Source organism: Sparus aurata, chromosome 23, assembly GCF_900880675.1.
Source record: "Sparus aurata chromosome 23, fSpaAur1.1, whole genome shotgun sequence".
Lineage (NCBI taxonomy): Eukaryota > Metazoa > Chordata > Actinopteri > Spariformes > Sparidae > Sparus > Sparus aurata.
In genome coordinates this window covers 27034349-27054116 of record NC_044209.1, presented here as the reverse complement: position 1 = coordinate 27054116, position 19768 = coordinate 27034349, and the positions used below count along the sequence as shown (strand labels likewise).

General features: G+C 40.7%; 3 protein-coding genes across 6 annotated transcripts; 2 read left to right on the top strand and 1 right to left on the bottom strand.

Annotated features, from left to right (window-relative positions):
• Positions 1-130: 130 nt before the first annotated feature.
• Positions 131-11728, bottom strand: map2k4a (mitogen-activated protein kinase kinase 4a). Of its 4 annotated transcripts, XM_030408046.1 has the most exons (13): positions 11242-11728; positions 10403-10438; positions 9510-9542; positions 6454-6556; positions 6193-6367; positions 5948-6067; positions 5749-5868; positions 5613-5664; positions 5388-5515; positions 1581-1658; positions 1213-1361; positions 1045-1090; positions 131-948 (listed from the first exon to the last, which is right to left on the bottom strand). In XM_030408046.1, exons 1-13 carry the CDS (start codon positions 11390-11392, stop codon positions 835-837), a joined length of 1305 nt encoding a protein of 434 aa, XP_030263906.1. In that variant the 5' UTR covers positions 11393-11728; the 3' UTR covers positions 131-834. The 4 variants fall into 4 exon arrangements, with proteins under 4 accessions (XP_030263906.1, XP_030263907.1, XP_030263908.1 ...); XM_030408047.1 differs by lacking the exon at positions 9510-9542 and having other exon boundaries at positions 11242-11727; XM_030408048.1 differs by lacking the exon at positions 9510-9542 and having other exon boundaries at positions 6454-6544; positions 11242-11727.
• A 1105-nt stretch (positions 11729-12833) lies between these two features.
• Positions 12834-14351, top strand: tmem220 (transmembrane protein 220). Its single transcript, XM_030406740.1, has 6 exons — positions 12834-13159; positions 13238-13267; positions 13354-13414; positions 13698-13821; positions 13939-13998; positions 14088-14351. The coding sequence occupies exons 1-6, from the start codon at positions 13052-13054 to the stop codon at positions 14218-14220; spliced, it is 516 nt and encodes a 171-aa protein (XP_030262600.1). The 5' UTR covers positions 12834-13051; the 3' UTR covers positions 14221-14351.
• A 588-nt stretch (positions 14352-14939) lies between these two features.
• sco1 (synthesis of cytochrome C oxidase 1) lies at positions 14940-18492 on the top strand. Its single transcript, XM_030406479.1, has 7 exons — positions 14940-15307; positions 15790-15906; positions 16796-16886; positions 16972-17169; positions 17251-17343; positions 17769-17884; positions 17989-18492. Exons 1-7 carry the CDS (start codon positions 15137-15139, stop codon positions 18121-18123), a joined length of 921 nt encoding a protein of 306 aa, XP_030262339.1. The 5' UTR covers positions 14940-15136; the 3' UTR covers positions 18124-18492.
• Positions 18493-19768: the final 1276 nt, after the last annotated feature.

The window sequence follows — 19768 nt, the reverse complement described above, 5'->3', positions numbered from 1 at the left end:
AGTCACATGTCGGTCTGTCTTGGTGTCGAATGCCTCGTCACAGTTGTTTTTCTTTATCATTATGTTGCAGGTCACCTTCATTATATTCTGTACAAACACAGAAACACACCTGAAAAGAGACACAACACACTTTCGCTTTCTTTCTTTATTTATATATCAGCATATAGTCCAGTGCACGGTGAGGACGGCAGCCTCTCAGCACTGACTGGACTGCAGGTCTAACATGATTCTGACCACCAACACTTTTTAAACTGCTTTTATACCCAGAGAAGCAAAGTTCCATTAAGATACCAAACACAATGCTTTCAGTTACGTACATGGAAGAGGTGGGACAATTCACAAAGAGCATGATTCCAGTATGCTGAAGAAGAATCTCCAAATCAAAGACTCCACATGATTTTGGTTCTATAAATACAAGTTCCAGGTTATTTTCTTTGTTGCTGTTTTTTTTTTTTTTGTCTTAAATCACTTTACTAACCACTGAGATGCGTCCATGATTGATTGATTCAGCTGCTATTATACTTACATGACTGTGCGTTCGGTGTGTGTGTTTGTGCACGAGAGAGAAACAGAAGTGTTTAACGTTGATATATTATACAGACATGACTGAAATTAACACCACTTTAAGTGCAAATGGTGTTTTTCTTTTTCTTTTTTTTTCAGGCTTTACAATTCTCTTTTAACACTGCAATAAGGGGACCAAGCAAATTTACACGAGGATTTGTTTTCTTTACGTTGTTGTCTTTTTTTTTTTTCTTTTTTTTCTTTTTTAAATGTCTCTATTGTTGCAGACTGGTGTTTATTTATTGATGCATTTACTGTGTTGTTCTGCTATCAGTCCATATACATCGGTGAGCTGGGAGACGCCGGCATCTGATCCAGGAGCCTGCAGACGTAACCGGCGACGTCCACCGAGCGCTCCTCGTACATCTGGATGAACGGATCTTTCTGGAGTGGAGAAGGAAGATTTACACGTCAGTAAAAACTCAAAAAACGTCATGTAAGGATGAAAAAAGAATGCAGAGAGGGCCAGTGTGAACTCACCAGTAGCTCTTTGTACTTTGGCCTTTTTGACTCGTCCTTTGTAAGGCTTGAAAAGAGATGAAACAAGCAAAGTGTTAATAAGAAGGAGGCAGTTCAGCTGCTTGTCCACCAGAGGGCAGATTTTTCATTTTAATAAATCTGTCATCATGCTGCAGAATGTTTCCTCACCACAAGTTGACAAAGGAGATGAATTTGGGAGAGAAGCGTCTCTCCTCGGAGTTGCTGAGCTGCGGCGGGTCTCCCCTCACCACCTGGGTCAGCTGGTCGAACACACTGTTCCACTTCGGGTAGGGAAACCGTCCTGTGGCCAGCTCGTACTGAAACACACCATATACGTAGAACTTGAGGGCAAACTAATTATCAAAATAGACTTAATCATTTACTTACAATTAACCGATCGGTTAATCTACTAATCTTGTAGCTATGTGATGCACCTCAGATGAAAGTACTTAAAACTAGATACCTGAAACTTATTTCATTTTGATTCTGTTCATTTGTTTGGTTGCAGCTGTTTTGTTTGTCGAGTTGCGACTCACCAGTGTGATTCCCAAACTCCAGACATCTGAGCGGACGTCGTAGCCTTGCCTGGACGCGCTGGGGTCTATCCGCTCTGGCTGCAAAAAGAAAACAGGAAACAGATTAAAATGTTGGTTCTGAAACAACAGCCAACAAAAAAAATAAAAAAGGACGATAATCCAAGTTTTTTACACATCCTGAAAAACCACATGTGCAGGAAAGAGAGACGCATCTTACCCACCATTATGTTCTTTCTTCAGTAGATCTGAAGTTCTATTGCAATGATATTAAAGGGATGACTATCAAGATGTACACCGATATATTACCAAGCTCTAGAGAGAAATAATCAGCATCTGAAAACATTTCCATTGGACACCAGGCACTTACATAATTCAAGTTTATGATGTAATGAATATCATTTTTCCTATCACGTGACATTATATTTTGATTCTCCTGAAATGTAATCTCAACAACACGAGAGTCTGCTGACCATCGCACCTACTGATTATTTTACTGCAGCACTTCTAAATGTAAGGCCTCCTCGACTTTCATTACAGTTCTTAAATCAGAGACGTGTTTTGTCTTGAAATGCTGCTGTGAGTTTTGCTGACCAGCAGATGTCACTATGTGTGTGTGTGTGTGTGTGTGTGTGTGCGCGTGTTTGTTGGTGTGCGTGTTTGTTGAATTTAAAAGCTCTGAAGCTTCAAATCTTTTCTCCGCATTCAAGTGTTCAGTTCTGGATGGTGCACGGTTTCCACGTCTCTGCTTGTCCGAATCGAACGAGCATCAAATGAGTTTTCCAGCAGCAGTGTGTTTGTATTGATTTGAGTTCAAACACGGTGTTACATGATCATCCACATCTCACTGTTGTGTTCTGCATGTGCTACCTTTATTTTCACGAATGCTTTTGCTGTTTACCGTCGTCAACCGAGTATAAAAACCCAATAATTCGCAAACTTTACCAACAGAAGGACACAGTTTGTGTGCTGGGGAGGCAAATTCTCAAACTGCAATGGGAAAATTTGAAATTAAACTGGTTGATAAAAAGAAAAATCCCAGGCAGCATAAAGCTTCATCTGCACATCAGAAGAAACTCTAAATTTCTTCTCATGAGTCAGATTTTAAGTGGAGTTTAAAGATGTAAAAAGTGTTTAATATTCAGTCATGTGGGGACCTAAAATGTTCCTGAAGCAGATGTTCCATCGCTGCAGAGAAAACCCGAGCAGCTCATCACCGCTGGGCATGTTTTCACCTGCTCATGCAGATGCCATCAGCTCTCACACATTAAGGAACATGTTCCCTCATTCCTGCCTCTCAGGGCTGCAGCGAGGCTCTGCACGCCTCACAAGACCGCTTCTGCCAATTCTGTCACTCCCAGCCTCCCCACAAACCACGCAGGAGCCGCGGTAACGAGGTGTGTCGAGCGCTGCAGAAACCTCCTGCTGCTGTGCGGAGAGAAGAGAAGGAAGCACCTCGTTGGCCCATTTACAGGCCTGATTTAGATGCTGATGTCACCCAGCAGAGCGGGACAGTCTGTGCTGCAGCGCTGACGGTTTATAGAGCAGCAGCTGACTGCTGCAGAGAAGCCCGAGTACACATCTGCCAACGCTGGAAGTGTTTAGTCTCCACAATCACAGCAAATAAACCGTCTGACATATTAACAGGACCGGAGAGGAAACGATTAGAAAACTATTTTTATAATCTATTAACTGTTTGGCGTGATCTGCTCAATAAAAGTTCCAGCTTCCTTAATCCTTGAGGATTTCAATCGTTTCCATCTCTTATCATAATAAACTGAACACATTTGGCTTCTTGATCACCCTTAAAACAAAATGAGCATCTAGAAAAGCGAAACTTCAGGCTCTGGAAACTTCTGACGGCCACGCGTCTTCATCAGACTAACTGAGTCCTTGTTTCATCAAAATCATGAAGGTGATCGATGGTTGCAGCCATAAGTAATATAACAGTTCACATCAGTCAATGTCAACTTTAATGACCACGTCCCTCACTCCTTCTCACTCAACCTGCACCAAACCTCTGTGTATTTTCACTCAATTTGACATGTTTGTACATTGTTCAAAACTCAAGCGCTCAAAATATAACTTAACACACAATGAAAGTGATTTAGACAGAATTTTGTTGCATTCTATTATATCAAAAAAAAATGTAAAAACAACATAAATACTAAATCGCTCAACACTGATCCTGGATCATCTCTATGAGACGTTTGTGCCAGGTGAGAGAAGGAGGACAAAAGGAAATAAGGTGTAATGTTTGTGATTCTTTGACGCTCGCCGATTTCAACTCCAGGAAACAAACATAATACGACCGGATTGTTAAATTTCACATATTAGAAGACTTTTAGTTTACATGAGTGATTCTGTGGATGAAACTCTGGATTCTGTTTATAATTTTTTCGAGGATTATATTCAAATTCTAGCATCTAATTTTAAATATCCGGTATTGTGAGATTAAATGTTGCTAAAGAAAACTGTGCAGAGAGTTTCGTATAGATAAACATCTGAAACAAACTAAGAAAGAAACATTTGCCGCAGATGTTAAACACTATCATCGAGCGCAGGAGCTGCTGCTGTGACCGCAAAGAGCTGTGATTAAGAGCCGCGGGTTCCTGCGAAACCTGAACGCCACATGCATCCAACACCTGAATGTGACCCGAGGCAAACAGCATGTTGTCTGCAACAACATATCCAAACAATAAGTCAGGGCTCTCCAGCTGTACTGAGGTCAGTTTTTTTCTACGTCATTAAGTGATCAAACACCTGGAGAGAGTGCCAGCTGGAAACGAGAAACCGGAGCGGAGATTCCTGCGGCGTGAGCTCACAGCCGTGGGAAGCTCCGGAGTGACTTCTTCAAACGCCGACATGAATGAAACTCCTGCCTCGGCCTTCCAGCGTGCGTGTTTGTGTGTGTGTGTGTGTGTGTGTGTGTGTGTGTGTGTGTGTGTGTGTGTGTGGTGGAGTGCCGCTGGGTCGTGATTGTGCCTCACCAAATTTAGAATGGAAACTGCTGTGGAGAGAGCAGGAGGAGGAGGAGGAGGAGGAGGAGGAGGAAGGGGAGCGGGAATATGCCCCCAGCTGACGTAACCCCCCCGACAGAAAATAACCTGGAGTGATGACGACGTGGTGAGATCACCTGTTTGAACTGCCAACGATCTGCAGCTCTTTAGTTATGTTATACACACACACACATACACACACACACACAACACACACAGGACATGCTCTCACTATCACGCAGTACAGAGAGGGTCCATAAATTGATCGTTTAATTATTTTATTGTCCGAAAATGCTGATCAGCTTCTAAAATGTGAGGATTGTGAGGCACTATCATTAATTATCATTGTTGGAAGGGTCTAAAGAAAAGCCTCAGACACACGTTGCATCATGGGAAATGTAATCTTATCTGCTCAATAAACAAAACGCAAAAAGCAAAGCAATCTGCATCGTCGACCGCACCTTTAAAAAAGGTCAGAAACATCTTGATGGCGTCTCTCAAGCAGGTCTGAGTCACAGACAGTCACCCGTTCTGTTCGTCAGCAACATTTAAACGAGCGACACAATAAAACTGCTGTTCATGCGTCACCTGTCCTGATTCATACACACCGGACTTTTTGTCAGAACTGAGGCTCCTCCACTCTCCGTTCTGTCCAAGGACTTGCATTACAGAGTTTTAAATACTTCATAATCCAACACATTTTTTGACCTAAAATTCAGATTACTGGACTTCAGACTTCTTAAGGTCGCGGCTTTTTCATCGCTAAACACGTAGTGAACCTTCATTTAACCACGAGCTGAGAGTTACTTACTGCCATGTATGGTCTGCAGCCTGCGTCTCTGGTTTTGGCGATGGAGTCCACCAGCTGACCGCTGATGCCGAAGTCACACAGCTTTATGTTGCCGTTCCTGTCCAGGAGGATGTTTGACGGCTTAATGTCTGAGGAGGAGGAGGAGGAGTGAACAGAGGCAGCAGATGAAAAGAGAGAATCTGAAGGTTTACGATAAGATCAGCAAAGCGCCTGGTGTTTTCTTACCCCTGTGTATTATTTTCAAGTTTTCTTTTAAGTGGTTAAGTGCCTTCACAGTCTGCAAAACACAGAGAAGGGTTTAGCAACGGGAGTCGAAGGATTAGCCTCTTTATTTTGGAAAAGCGGGACAGTTTGAACTTACAGCTAATGTTATTTTCCCTAATATTTCTTCTGGAATCACGTCGTCTAACGAGCAATATACAAATTTGTAAAATTTGTCTAACGAGGTAGCCATAAGTTCCATACAAATCCAACAGTCGCCCTGAAACACAAAAGATTCACACGTTAGAAACAAAAGGAACAAAATCGGTTTGTGAATGAGCAGCTGAGACGTGAGTTACCTCTCTGAACAGAGCGCCATAAAACTGCACGATGTAGGGACAGTCACTACTCCTCATGACCACGTCTAAGTCCATCAGCAGCTGCTTCTGCTCCTTCTCATCCACTGTTGACCGAATCCTCTGTGAAGGAAACGCAACACACCTTATAATCAGAGACACGTAGGTAACGTGAGGTCTGGCTGACAAATAGAAGGTTATGCTTTAATCTGCATCTGAATATTTACATATTTCAAAAGGTAAATCACCTTCACCGCCATGATCTTGTTACTCGGCTTGTGCACCATCTTGTTGACGGAGCCGTAAGCCCCGCGGCCGATCTCGCCCAAATCTTTGAGATCCTCGGCCGTGAAGTCCCAGTGCTGCTCCGGGGAGAGCTTCAACTTTCCTGATGACTCGATACTGTGTGTTCTCAGCCTCTCTCTAACAAAAGCACAAAGGGGAATGAGAGCTGCTACACGCTCAGAAACAAGCCCAACTTTTAAATGTTGTAGCCCTGGGTCACTCACATGTGCGGGTTCTGGAAGGGCGGCCCGGCCGTGTTCAGTGTGAATCTAGTCGTGGGTTTGATCGGGGGGTTGGCAAAGTTCAGCTTCAGGGCTTTGCGTTTACCTGAGGAGGAGAAGAAACGGTCATGTGATCAGATCTTAAATGAAGCAACGCATGTTGAGGATTGAGCAACACCAGAAGCATGAAAAGTCAGACTGATCAGAGGCGAAAAACAAAAACAAACCAGGAAAAGATAACAGAGGAGACGAGAGGTACAGTCATCCAAATGTGCTCAAATTCATGGATGTCATGCTTTCACAGAACGAGGGGATGAAAAGTGCGTCACTGTAAACAGCTGTCGCTAAATACATTAAAATATATACTCACCTACGAGCCTGTCGACAAATCTCAGGAAAAGACCAAACTAACAGTGAATGTGGTGAAATTAGTCCCAACAAACGTACCATTTCCTCCTGATTGATAAAAACTACAGTGAGCAGCTGTTCAGGGACTAATAATGAGACATTAAACCACATAATACACCGTTTAGTGTGTTATCGATCTATATACGGAGGATTTGTTCAGACTGTGGCAACAAATGTCCTTGTAAAAGCACGCTACAGAATCTATTTGCTTCCTGGTTACGCAGCTCTTTTTTAAATCGCTTTTCTCAGCTCAATGAAAGCTTTACAAATATGAAAATTAAAAAATGCATAACAGAAAGGGTGATAATTGAGCTTGTTTGAAGTCTGATGTGTCCCGTCGACAGTTTTGCAGACGCCTCCTTTATTCTGCTGCTCGAAGGGGAAAATGCTTCTTGCTGCGATGCCTTCTGAATAATTCACTCATGGTTTTGGTCTTTTCGTGGGATTTCTTAGCAATAAGAAAATGTAGAATAAAACCTTTTAACACTTCTTGCTCTCATACTGTACGTTACTCCTCATTTGACAGAGTACTGGGTGCTAAACAATGGCTAATACCACTTACATTTATCTGATTATTAGGACACGGACTCCTTATATTTGCATATTGCAACACTTCAGTACCTCTACCATTCTTCCTGCCCCACCTTAAACTCATATTATCTCTATCAGTCATAAACAGATCATCTAAATCTTACATTTGATGCAGAGACAGAAACATGCTGCTACAATCCCAAACACCTACGCACACGCACACACACACACACACACACACACACACACAGACAAAAAGAATAGATAAAGGGAAAAGAAAAAACAGATGATACATGACATGCTCCTCAAGGCCAACTGCTTTGATTTCACCTTCAAATGGTCGGAAAGCGCTCCACGCTCGCTCCACCCAGAAACACCACAAGAATGTGCGCGCCTGAATTCCGATCGGCTTGAACGGAAAACAGCGCTTGACATGACAAATCTGGAGTGTGTGTACCTTGTCTCGACAAGCAAGTGCTATGCTGAGGTGCACCCATGCCAAAAAACACAACAAAAAAAAAAAAAAAAAAACAGGTAATGTGACAACACCACAGGCAATACTTTGGCTTGTTAGTCATACACTGAAAACCAGTGAAGTAGAGCTTCCATTACAGGGTTTTTAGGCTTAATTCATGTTAAAATCCTGTTTTTTTTCTTCAGGTGTGAGAGCTCTTCTATCACACTGAGGAATAAAAATCAGCTCGGAGGATCTTGTGCCAAAATTTTAAATGGAAGCTCTGAATTTTAGGCTTGTGCCGATGAGGACGAACACACCTTTCCCCAAACTGTTTCACACAAAAGATGCAACATGAATGAACTACCTGTTTTTTATTAAAGGTCCCATATTGAGCTCACTCTCAGGATCATGCTTTGTTTTAAATCGAATTAATTACAAAAAACACTTTTCATGGCTGCAGCACCTCGATTCACCTTCTGTCTGACCGCTCCTGTCTCTTTAAAGCCCCCCCTCCTCTGCTCTGATTGGTCAGCTCTCACAGGCCTGAGCAGACACAGCCTCTACGTGTTTTCATATATGAGAGCAGCCAATCCAGGGAATTTGCCTTTGCGGCATGTCCCCGCCCCATTTCGGGTGAAAGCAGACCCTCTAATTTGTCTTTGAATTACATAAAATAAGAATACCATTTTGCTGGGAGCCAAAACTTTATGGCTACAAAGACAAACTATCATGTTAAGTTGTTCTCGACCTACATGAGACGAAAGTAGAAGAGAACATGTAGGTTGTAGCTCCACTTACATAGCTTTATACTGTTTATAAAGGTTCATTATCAGAAGGTAGGTCTGCTCAATTTATGTGAATTATCGAGGTTTAAGCACTCGGCTCCTGTTTGAGCGGACAGGCTCTTCAACCAAACTCCATTCTAAAAGTAGGGAATTTATGGTATCTGAGTATAAACTGTAGTTGTACCATCATGAAGACTCTTTTCTGATCAGCATCCATCTACAGGCACAATCTGCTACTGGCATTTGTACCCGCTAATGTCATTTAAAGGGTAACTGCACCAATTTTACACATTAAAGTGTGTTTACAGGTTTGGAGTTGCACTAATGAATATGTTGAAAAAAGTAGGTTAAAGCTGTTTGTGGCTCCAGAGGAAGCTGCATGTAATCTCATAACTTGCACTCCAGTGATGTCACTCTGGCTAAGTTGCATTGTGGGTAATGTAGGCGCCAGGTTTAGAAAAGAAAGAAGGATGCTTGGATGGTAATATTTATGGTTTGATCGATCATATCATTTGTTTTTAAACTGTCCATAATGAGTCAAACAGTGTTATCAGACCCTTTCACTGTGGATTGAGCATTTTCACACTTTTACAGTATTTATTCAGCACCTAGACATGGATCAAAATCAAAAAAGACGTGGAAATCTGACTCTCTACAAATATGGGACCTTTAAATTTCCTCACTGAACAAATACAAGTTCCGCTGTCTGACAATAAAACAGTGAACTGTTAGCTACCGGCACAAGCCTACGTGCACCCATCAGAAGTCTTGACTTGGATTAGTTGAGAGCAGCAGGACAGACTCCCCCATACCAGACTGTCAGGCGGACACAAAGGGATGAGAACTGTTGGTGCTGAAGCAAAAGAGGTTTGGCTTACTTGGGGGAGCTCCAGACAGGTTTATCTGAAACCCTAGAGGTGAGAAGACAGCTTTTATTTTCTTCATATTTCACCTTTCAGATTGCCAGCTTGTTAAGTCTTCTTGTTAGTTAGACTCGATGTTATGTCACCTCCCTTAAATCACCTCTTCCTGTTATTAAAAAGGTGCCACTTCACCCAACAGAACAGGACTAATCCTGCAGGTTTAGGGTTGACAAGTAATCACAGAAATTGGCCTTGCTTTGCAAACGCAATGAGAGTTTGTCACAGGTTAATCATATGGAGGGTAATGCATCGGCATGCACACGCAACTACAGGAGTATGGTGAGGTATGACACGTGTCAGTCAGTGAAACAAATAGAGGGGGAAAAAACATATTACAGTTTAATAAACATTTTCTCGGGACATCTCACCATCAGTCAGCATCATGTCAGGAGTTAGGAATCATTAGTTAGCAGCATTAAGGTAAGAAGGTGAGATATGGTGAGGGAAATGTGAACGAGAGCACAGGATTACACAACAGGGCCTGACCAATTAAGATTATTAGATCGAATAAATCTGAGCATTAAAGGCCTGGATTATTATTACTGTTAGGATTAATTACAGTACAGTACTATTAGTTACAGTATCTAGTTCTTTATAAAGAGGTGAAGCAGAGATATAAGCGTAACATGCATCTCGGTCATAAATCCAATTTTACAGATCAATTAAAGCATCAAATGAAAGTGAAATCACCCAAACTGCTCACTATAAAAATACTATATTTAACATCACCGTTCAGAATATCCAAATGTCTAATAAAGCATTATATTAAATCTGATGATAATGCTTCACATGACTTAATTAACTGGATTTCTAATTCATTTATGAAGTCAATTAAAATGTGTAGCTACCTGTTTCACTCTGACATCTCCAGCAGGTGTTGGACTCTGAAATTAAAATGAGACGGTGTTTGTACAGAAAGCAAAACATTACAATTATTCAGATATTTAAGTTGCAAAGGATGGAGCAGCTTCAGGATCCACTGAGCATTGAATCCCACACAACCTTACCATCAAATGTACAAATTCAATTTGGTTTTGCATCTTTGCACACCCAATATTAGAAGACTTCATATCATTTTATTATTGCGAGTGTGTTTTGATGAATTCGGCATATTTAACAAGAACATGGCTCTCATTCCAGGGAAGCACAGTCAGCTGTAATTGTGTGGGAGAAGACTTAGCTCTAATTTGTGATGAACAGACGTCATGAATGTCAAGGCAGCTGTGATTCAAACACACGATGAATCACTGCTGAAAAATATGCGGAATGGTGCATCTTAACGGTTTGTGACATTTTAAGAAAAAATACGTATTAATTGCCCTCTACATTAAATGCAGCTGTAGTTGCAAGTTATAATTGCTGATTTTTCGATCGGAGTTTGGCGAGATTTCCCCCCCAAGCATGACAGATCAGAATGCAACGGGGATACAAAATGTCAAAATGGTAGCAGGGACTATAAATGCGTTTAATTTGACACAAGATAATAATTCTGTTTCCGATCGATTTACTATTAACGATCCATTCGCTCCTCTGGAGGAAGATACCGGTCCGCTCCCTTGGGAATCATTTTTCAGCCCTGGGAGTAGCCTGAGCCTCCCACGGCTAGCCCTGCTAACATTAACCTTCACTGCAGCAGAATGCGAGCTCCCAGCTACAGGCTCATATTTTCCCCATTAACTCCACTTACCCTGCATGCTGCTCATGGTCGTGATGTGCTGAGACTGGGACTGGTGGTGGTGGTTCGCTGCAGATCCGGCGTTATTGCTGCTGTTGTGGCTGCTAGGTGTTGTTGAGTTGTTAGGACTGGGAGTCGCCATTGTTGTGTGTTTGAATTCCATCAGCAGCACCGGGCTGCAATGCAGATATACACGGAGAGCAACTTCACCCTTCCCTCCCTGCCACAGTAATTATTCCTGCTTCACTAACGGCAACTCCAGGCCGCAGAACCAGCGGCTAGCGGCTGTTGGAATACTTCACAATACGTTAAGTTGTTAGGATAGTTGAAATGTTTCGGGCTACGTTAAAAGCTACCTGTGTAGTAACGTTAACAAAAACAAACATCCAGCTAGGCTAAGCTAACTAAGCTGGCTAGCAGTATTACTAGCCAAGAAGCTTTACGACCCGCAATCAGCTGACCAACTGACACTGACATGTCAACACCGCCCACCGCCGCCCCAAGCTAGCGCCGTTAGCCGAGCTAACACCGGATGTTATGTAGCGGTAGTTTCAAAATAAAACAGGAACGTTTTAGTCAACGCATATTCAAGGACATTTATATAATTCATGAAACATCTACATCATCAGAACTAGCAATAAAAACCTAAAAACAATGGGGTCTCGACTGTAGTGATTCATGAGGGAATACTGCAGCTAGAGTTCAACAAATCAGTGTTTTAGTGATAAATATAAACATTAGCTGTGAAGTAAAATTTGATGCATGATGTATTTATTGTTTGTACAGTAATGTGACAAAAACAAATGTTCTGCCCTTGAGAGACAATAAAGTGAATTATTCTATTATATTATTGTGTGATATATTTGTTTCTGCATTCTTAAAACCAGTAAGAAGTATGGAAAAAATGTGACATAAGAACATGAATCAATTTTTTTTCAATCATTTGTAGATTTACCTTGCATTTACATATACATTTAATGCATTGCAATTCATCAATTCGTTCACTGTATAGTTTCTAAAGCCCATTGAGGCAATGTGATTGTGATTTCAGGCTATATAAATGAAACTGATTTGATTTTTATTAATATTTATAATTTGTATGCATGTTTTACAGTGCATTTGTATAATCTAATTTAAATGCAGCATATAAACATATGTATGTCATTTATATCATATTCAAAATAGAGTTTAAAAATAACAAATAAATAATAACTTTCAAAGCAAAGTCATGAGGAGCTCTACAGTAAAAAAAGAAATGAAATAAAAGTCAGTACAATCCGAAACATATTCAAAATTCAAGATTCAAGATTCAAATGTAATATAGAAATAGAACAAGACGATATAGTTTAAATATTAAAGCCACAAGATATATAAATAAGTACGTAAATCAAATGATAAAACGTGTTTGGGACCATATCAATTATCTTTTTTAATTAGCAATTAACAGATCGACTAAAATTTACATTCAATCATTTTATTTTGTAAAGATTAATCGGAAGTATCCTGACTGCCTTGTGGCTACCTTGACGTCACTGCGGTCGGGCATAACGTGCGTTCGTTTTACTACACGGCGCAGTCCGGGTAGAAAACGTTAGTAAAATAAACGCGCCCAAAATGATCAACATGAATAGTGCATCTGCTTATTCTGATTATATGATGAAATGATTCGTGTTTTAAGTTTGAACGTGTCAGTGAAACGGGCAGAAGTCGTCGTTAATATCAAACAAACCCTCACTGGTGTATAAGACTGGAAAGGCGCCTGATTTCTCACATCGTTACGTCCCGCTCGGCCGGGCGGGGAAGTGAAAGGTCAGCAACAACGATGGGGGAAGTTTGTAAAGACAAGAAGTCAGAGTCATGGCTTTCTGTGATTTGGCGAGTCTGCAACGTGTTCATGTCTTTCTTCTTCGCTCTGGCCACATATGTTCAGGTGAGCGTTTGATTTCTGCTCCTGCACGCTCTTAACTCCGGATCACTAACCTGGAATAACTCTGTGTTTTCACTTCAGATCAATGATCCAGATGCAGGGTTATGGATGGTGAGATTCCAATAATTCCACATGCATTTCATCTATATTTTAAATGTATATGATGTGTTATTTACAGCTGTGTGTTTGTGTTGCAGGTGGGTTATGGTGTCCCTGCAGTCCTGTGTGTGTTTATTGGCTTCAGCCCTCATGTGACAGGTAGAGAGAGAAGTCTGCATCTGTACTGATGGTTTAAGTGTCTGTTCACTCGATGGACTGCATGTCAAGAATGAAAACTTAACTTACAGGACAGTTTCCTGTCTGCATTTTCCTGTTTTCCACACTCACTTCCCAGACTGTTGAACTCTCCATGCTTATTTCCCAGTGCTGATAGCGCCATCTAGTGGTGTAATCATGACTGTACAGCTCAGTAAAGCTCTTTTTTAAGATAAAAAACCTAAAAAAATTGACCTTTCTGCATGTTTTTATGTCTTCTCTGCAGAGACTTTGCCCTGGAGGCGTGTCGCTGACCTCCATGTGATGATTTCCAGCGCTGTTGTTTCAATGTTGGGATGGAGACTTTATAAAGAGAGAGTCACAGACATCTTCCAACAGGAGGAGGGCAGGTACACTCTGTCCTACTGCAGGACTGTTTACTCAAAGAAGGCGTGGAGTCTGCTACACTGTGGTGATAGTGTAAAAACAATAATGTGCATTTAATATCTATCTTTTCGCCTTTTTAGAGAATTTTCTGGCCTCATGTTGACGCTTGTTTGGCTCCTCATGTGTCGCCACTCCGGAAGGTAAAATTAAGACGTGAACAGGAGATGTTTTAAATCTTTATTCTCTTTATTTTTCCCCTAATAAACTTTATCCATCTCTTCTCTGTCAGGGCTCCAGTCGGGATGCTCCGAGTCTCGACAGCTGTAGCCATCACAGTCTTCCCCTTTGTGGCCTGGCTGTACTACTACATCAACAAGGAGCTGAGATCCAGCTGGCCTTCACATTGTAAAACTGCGATTTAAACATCAACGTCCTGCCTGTTTTTTGGCTGATTAAACATTCCCTTTGTTTTGTTCTTTGACTGACAATCCTGGACCAAATATGCTGCTTGATTAAACCTTTTGTAGTATCATTAAATACAGACATAAGACAACTAGTCACTTTGAAATTGTATGTATGTTTCATCCAGTGTTGACCATCAAACTGCGCCGCGTATTACAAACTCTGGTAACACTTTGTAATAACGCTCTTTAATAAATGGTAGATTTATTGTTAATTAAACAGGAAATTAAATGCTTTATAAACATTTTTAAGCAAATTTCTTAAGGTTAATAAACATCAGTTGCATTTTACATTAAACAATTTCTTAATAAATGATAAGTAAAGCATTTCATATTTTATAAACAACTGTTAACAATAGTTTAATCAGCTATAAATGTACCATTTATTCATGATTGTTATTATAAAGTGTTACCTTAACTCTGTCTTTTTCTTTAAAGTTCAATATAAATACATGATTTTTTAAATATTTTAGTTGATTATGAAAATATATGTATTTTTAAATTGCCTTGATCTGTCAAATGAAGTAAAATGTATAAATAATATAAAAATAAAAATAAATCTTCAAACTCCTACTGTTGATTTTTGGATTTAAAACAAGATATTTCTGACCTCCAGGGGGCAGCAGAGAGCACATGAACTGAAATAATGACAAGAAGAAGAGCGAACGACGTCACTTCCTGTGTTTAGTAACAGCTCCATGGCTACTGATCTGAGAACAGCCTTACCCGTTTACAATCAGCCATTCAAAGCTAACACAAATATAAAGAACTGACCCCAGAGCAGCAGTTTGTATGCCGACGTCTCCCTTCACTTTTCACGTTTTATAAACTTGTCGCCGCTTCCTTGTTCGAGCAGCGGTTCTGTCAAGGTCCAAACATGGCTCTGAGAGCGTTATATCACAGCCTGGGCTGCCGGCTGCTTCACAGTCACGTTAAAGTCTTACAGAGATGTTCTCAGACACAAGCCGTCAGACTCTCGCACACTGTTTTACGGAGAGAAGCTGGACTGAAACACACACCGTCGCCGCTGAGAGTCCACTGCTGCCTGGTAGGTCAAAGCTGGACGTTGATATCATCTCTACCACCAAACTCCATTTAGAAAACCGGCAAATTAGCGTTCGCGTTACTAGCTAGTTGAGCCACGTTTCTTGGCTAATAAAACGCGACTCGTATAGCGAATTGATGTCAGTGTGGCGTACGTGCCTGTCACCATGTAACGCTAATGTCAACTGAAGCGCACCTTTTAAAAAACATTTTTTTCTCTCGAGTATGTCGGTGTATTTTTATGTCAAAATATCATATAACACTTAAGATCTTATTGAAAAACTAGCCGAAGAAGCTGTAAATGTTTAATAATTTAGAAAACATCTCCAGTTACACTACCTGTCCTCCCATAATGCAACACTACCTTAAATATGCAAATGCTTGAATGGAGTTTGGCGTAATGCCTGGATGCTATTAAGTGTTGTGGCCACCAAAGCTTAGATATATTGTGATCTAAGTCTTTGTCCTGTGTTTGCTGATTAATAGGTGAATGTGAGTCAGTGGCACACCTGCAGAACAGCTCAGAGGCTGTGTCAACACTCCAGAACCTTCTCCTCACTGCCTCCACCGCCTAAATCAGAAGAAAAGGCCAAGAAGTCTGGGGTAAGTGTCGAAAGTCAGGTTGAAAGTGGAACGTTTGTAAAGGTTTTTCAGATTTAAAGGTTGCAGATATAAGAGAGTCTGTTCAGTGAGTGATGGAGCACTTTTCCTAGAGAGACTGGATCTCTGTCCTCTGTAGCAAAACCTGCAGCTGACAAATTTTAAGTGGCAGGAAAATCATCCCCAGACTCCCTTTAAAAATCATGTAATTTTGCGAGTTTTTGAGTCTAGCAAAGCTTAACAAACTGTATAAAACACTGTCTATGATAAATTCTTATTTATTTGCCCTCTCTCGTAAATTCGGCAAATGGTATACATCCATTTATTTGTTTATTTGTTATTTCTTATTGTTTATCTTTAATTTCTGCCCTATATTGCATTCATATTTCACTAAGTTCTGTTGAATAATGCACTTTCATGACACAATATGGACGTATAATCACTAATTAACATGACCTGATACTGATCACCTCTGATACCAGGTGTAATTGGGGTCACCACATTTAAAATATCACCAGACTTCAAAAAAATCTCAACTTCAACTCACAAATTATGGAAATATTTAACAGGGGGAACCTAATGAATAATGTCTTGATTAAATAATTAATATCAGACAACTGTTTGAGCAGTGTAATTACATGAATAACCATCAGGTGTCTTCAGTGTTGACAGTTTATTCTAACACCTTTTAATAATCACATTATGTTCTCGCCTTCAACAAAACCTCCTCAGACTTTATTAGAGAGGAGAATCTCTTCATTATCTGAACGACTGCTTCAGGCAGTCTGGGAAGAGAAAAAAGATCCATTACCAGGTTTTAGTATAAATAAACCCACCAAGCAGTCTTAAAGATTCCTCCTTCATTTTGTTTTGCTGTTTCTCCTCTCTGCAGCCGGTGACATGGAAGTCTTTAGCAATAACATTTGCGATCGGAGGCTCTCTGCTCGGAGCGATGAAATACTTCAAGAAAGAAAAACAAGAACGTGAGTATTTCACAGTTTGATGAACAGAACACATGAAGGTGGAGTTAATAAGATAAATACATCTCTTATTTGTTAACTGTTGCAGTGATCGAAAAGGAACGAACCAAATCGATCGGTCGGCCGGCGCTGGGCGGTCCGTTCTCGCTCGTCGATCACAACAACAAGCCCACCAAGAGCGAGGACTTCCTCGGCCAGTGGGTCCTCATCTACTTCGGGTTCACTCACTGTCCCGACATCTGCCCCGACGAGATAGAGAAGATGATCGAAGTGGTCGACGAAATAGGTAAATAAAACAGATTTCATGATAAAACATGATACAGAAGAAGCTTTTTCTTCAACATGTTATGTCTCGTGTTTTCCACAGATAAAATAAAGTCTATTCCAAACATCACGCCCGTCCTCATCACCATCGACCCTGAAAGGGACACAGCGGAGGCCATGGCTGCTTATGTGAAAGGTACAAATACCAAATTCTGTGTCTTGTATGGAGTAAAACTGTGGTTCATCAATGAGGTTGAATCAGGAGACGTGAGAGCCTTTTTGTGAGGATGAATTCTCTCCAAAATCTTCTTACTTTTCCTGAGAAATTCACACTATTATGCGGCTGCCGTAGCGCAATCAGGTCGATCGTTATCTGAGCGCAAACTGAAACATTTGTATAAAGCAGGCGGTTCAATGAGTGAGTTATTTCAGACCTTCATCCCCAAAAATCAAACTGCAGACAATCGTTCAACAGGTGGAGCATCAAGTACTGAAGATGTTTGGATGTTAAACACCTTAAAGCACCAAACCGACATGCTGGAACTTCTGCATGTGATGGTTTGTTCTTGTTATCTGTAGACTGTATCGTCGAATCTAATATATGCATAATTTCTTTTTCAGAGTTTTCCCCGAAGCTGATCGGCCTGACGGGAACACAAGCTCAGATTGAGGAGGTCTCCAGAGCCTACAGAGTTTATTACAGTCAGGGACCGAGAGACGAAGACAACGACTACATCGTGAGTTATAAACCTGCTCTGTTGTTAATCATCCTACATGTCGTAACAACGCAGCGAATCAAAGAAAATATCTTTGTCTCAACGTCACCTCTTGCTGTCTCCAGGTCGATCACACCATCATCATGTACCTCGTCGGACCTGACGGAGAATTTGTGGAGTATTTTGGACAGAACAAAAGAAACGTGGAGATCTCCAACTCGATAGCGGCACACATGAGAAAGTACAAGAACAAGAAGTGATCAGCGGCCCATTGAAAACCCGCCACGGACTGACGGATTCTGTCCTCTGTGTTTCTGATTTAACTTACTGCCATCTTACATTGGCTTCCTGTGCTTTATTTATTTCTGACTGTCTGCAGTAACATTCCTGTCAAAGAGTGGTGTGCAGAAGAAAAACAGGCCTGATGCTGATCTGTAATTACCCATAATACATTTCGAGCTGCTGCTGCTGAATGGATGTAACTTAACCATTTGAGAATAATTGTACACATCAGCTCCTTTCAGCTCCTCACCTCTTGATTTCTGATCCAAAGAATATGGAAACACACGAGGACGAATGTTGTAAATGAAGTGAATATTTTGATTTTGTGATAAAATACTAAAATGTTACTCTGCCTCGGGTGTTTTTTGTGCTCTACTTTGTTTGTTGTGATATAAAAAACACACATTTGTTATCGATTCCTTAAAATGCATTAATGACAGACAGATGAACTGAAGTAACTGAAAGCCAACAGGATTTTTAAAAATGTGAAAGACCACAAAACTGTCAATTTCTACATAATTTTGCTTTAATCCACACAGAGACAAACATGTAAAAACAACAGAAAAGACCAAAAAATAGCTGTTAATGACTGCAGCATGTCGTTTTTACATATTGGATTAATCTTAAACTAGCAAGCTAATGTCACGTTAGCAACAGAGGCTACTATGGCTACAGTTACAGGATAATGCTAAATGTTAAAACACTGAATAAGAGAGGAGTTGTAAAGCTGAGTAATGATTGTTTATCTGAATTTTGCTAACTTTAGCTCACATTAGTCAGAAGCTACACTACAAATCATTTGAGTAATGCTGTTCTGTTTTTTTGATCTTTTGGAGGCTGATGACTGAAAAATAAGAAGTATTCAGATTATTACATTAATCAAAACATATTAATATTTAATAGCCTGTCGTGTTCTGAGGAACATTACATTTATTCCATCCTGGACTTGCCTCCAGCCAGTATCGATTTATTAATATCTCCTGTGCCTGCACACCTGTCGCGTTCCTCCTTTAGAAATCAGATTAGAAAAGCAAACACAGCAGTTGTTCGGCTCTCAGACAGACACCGCGCTCATTCCTGGAGGAGGAAGGCCGTACAGCGCCGGCCGCCGTCACATGCAGCTCTCAAAATGGAAAACAAATTGATTTCTGGATTGATAAGTTATTTTTATAAAACCTCCACAGCCTCTCTCCTGAGCCTTTAGTCAGATTGTTTCCAAGCTTTCAGCTCCAAACAACTTGATGACCTCTGCATCCGTGTGTTTTAATTGAGGGTGATATTAATAAACACTTAAAAGATCAGATCAGATAGAGACATTAAACCAGGTTTAAGGACTTTAACACTTAGCTGTTTCCTAATTCTGTAACAGGCTGCAGGCTAACAATGTTTTGATGACACAATGTGGTGTGTTAACACCGAAAAGTCACTTAAATTAAACTTCTTGTCAAGAATTAGAGAAGAAGATTGATACAACTCTTATATTTGCAGCCAGGAACCAGTTAGCATAGCTTAGCAGAAAGACTGGAAACAGGTGGAAACTGCTAGCTTGCCTTTGTCCAAAGGTAATGCTCTCACCAGCACCTCTAAAATTCACTGCTTAACATTTTATATCTTGAAACTAAC

Bases quoted from the DNA above. Each gene is read 5' to 3' on its own strand.
- tmem220 (XM_030406740.1), top strand. From the start codon at position 13,052: ATGGGGGAAGTTTGTAAAGACAAGAAGTCAGAGTCATGGCTTTCTGTG. The intron at 13,415-13,697 runs GTAGAGAGAGAA...TCTTCTCTGCAG, and splicing joins CTTCAGCCCTCATGTGACAG to AGACTTTGCCCTGGAGGCGT. The intron at 13,999-14,087 runs GTAAAATTAAGA...CTTCTCTGTCAG, and splicing joins ATGTGTCGCCACTCCGGAAG to GGCTCCAGTCGGGATGCTCC.
- sco1 (XM_030406479.1), top strand. From the start codon at position 15,137: ATGGCTCTGAGAGCGTTATATCACAGCCTGGGCTGCCGGCTGCTTCAC. The intron at 15,907-16,795 runs GTAAGTGTCGAA...TCCTCTCTGCAG, and splicing joins AAAAGGCCAAGAAGTCTGGG to CCGGTGACATGGAAGTCTTT. The intron at 17,170-17,250 runs GTAAATAAAACA...TGTTTTCCACAG, and splicing joins CGAAGTGGTCGACGAAATAG to ATAAAATAAAGTCTATTCCA.
- map2k4a (XM_030408046.1), bottom strand. From the start codon at position 11,392: ATGGAATTCAAACACACAACAATGGCGACTCCCAGTCCTAACAACTCA. The intron at 6,368-6,453 runs GTGAGTGACCCA...TGCTTTTGTTAG, and splicing joins CCCTTCCAGAACCCGCACAT to AGAGAGGCTGAGAACACACA. The intron at 1,362-1,580 runs GTGAGTCGCAAC...GGTGTGTTTCAG, and splicing joins GGAGTTTGGGAATCACACTG to TACGAGCTGGCCACAGGACG.